General features: G+C 62.6%; 1 protein-coding gene across 1 annotated transcript in view; it reads left to right on the top strand.

Annotated features, from left to right (window-relative positions):
• The window catches only part of LAMC3 (laminin subunit gamma 3), a 19188-nt gene that overhangs the window by 14932 nt on the left and 2812 nt on the right, over positions 1-1444 (top strand). The window contains exons 20-23 of the mRNA XM_035898239.1: positions 293-369; positions 662-796; positions 1102-1246; positions 1360-1416. Of these exons, the coding sequence (XP_035754132.1) occupies positions 293-369; positions 662-796; positions 1102-1246; positions 1360-1416 (414 nt within the window). The remainder of the gene's footprint in view (positions 1-292; positions 370-661; positions 797-1101; positions 1247-1359; positions 1417-1444) is intronic.

Consider the following 1444-nt stretch of genomic DNA (forward strand, 5'->3'; position numbering starts at 1 on the left):
ACCGTGGTGCGGGCTCCTGCTGGGCCTGGGATTCCAGGCAGGGCTGGTGGGCATCCTGGGGAGCAGTGGGATGTGCAGGACTGGTGGGGTGGGATGAGACCAGCACCACAGGTGAGTGGGAAAGCCCAGGGTCTGTGTGGGTATGTCCCTCCTTGCAGCTGAGTCACGAGGAGCTTTTTCCCTTGCAAACCTCCTCCAGCCCTTCAGGAGATTCTCAGTGGTGCTGGGTCGGTGGGGTCCAGGGGTCCCTTGCTCCCCACGGGGGTCTCATTACTGATGTTTGCTTTTCAAGGAGATTCCCCAGGAAATCCCTCAGCAGCCCACAAACTGGAGCCGCCAGGCGCTGGAGGCGCGGGAGCTGGCTGAGAGGTACGCCTGCAAGTCCTGCACCACCAGCTCTATCAGCCAGGACAGATGTTGGGCTGGGACCCCCCTCCTGTTCCCAGCTCTCTGCTTGTGGCTGGCCGTGATGGATGGGGACGTGGGAGCCCTGAGCCTGGGCTTCATGGTCCCCACTGCAGAGGGTCCACGTGAGCCTGACCCTGTCTGATCCCAGCACAGGCAGAGGAGGCTGCCTGCCCGGCTGGGGGTGTGGGATGGCCACTCCTTTCCCAAGAGGCCGATCCTAATATCATCTCTCTGTGTGTGCTTGCCCCTGCAGCCACGAGGACGCTGCGGCGCAGGTGGAGGCAGTGGTGGGGAGAGCGCTGCGTGCCTCCAACGCCAGCTCCGAGCTCCTGAAGAGCCTGTTGGAGGGGAATGCCATGCGGGAGGTGCAGCGTGAGCTGGAGGCCGGGTGAGGGGCTGGCAGAAATGGGGGGCTGGCAGGGCACTGCAGCCCCTTGCCCCTGGCCAGGTCCCTTTTACAGGGCTGTCATGGTGGTTTGGCACCTACCCAACAGGGACATGATTGAGTCCTGTCAAACTCATTACACCAGTGTTGCAAAGTGGAGAGCCATGGTGCTCCGTGCTGTGGGTGTTTCATGCCCTTTCCCCCAGTGTTTTCCCCTACATTCCTGTCGGGGCCAGGTCCCAAACCATCATCTGCAGCCTTGGAAGAACCAAAGGGCCCTGAGTAACTGTGCCATCCCCTCCACGTAGGTACGAGGAAATCCAGCGGGCACAGGAGGAGCTGGGCGCTGGAATGGTGGAAGTGGCAGTGGAGGCCAGGAGAGCTTTCACAGCGGTGCAGCAGGCAAATGCAGACATGGCCGAGAAACTTCTGCAGGTGGCTTCACTGGGGCAGGTGAGCAGCGTCCAAGCTAAGGCTCCTGCTTGCATCCCTACCCCTAGCTTTACCCATTGCCTCCTGGGCTGGGTGATGCTCTCACAGAGCCTTTGGCATCCCTGCCCCCACAGCAGGCGCTGCCAGCGCAGGCTGGAGCCCTGGCACAGGACCTGGCAGCGCTGGAGCAGGCAGCGCAGGCAGAGGAGCCGGGGGCTC

This window comes from Egretta garzetta, unplaced genomic scaffold (genome assembly GCF_000687185.1).
Source record: "Egretta garzetta isolate BGI_Z169 unplaced genomic scaffold, ASM68718v1 scaffold497, whole genome shotgun sequence".
NCBI classification, from domain to species: domain Eukaryota; kingdom Metazoa; phylum Chordata; class Aves; order Pelecaniformes; family Ardeidae; genus Egretta; species Egretta garzetta.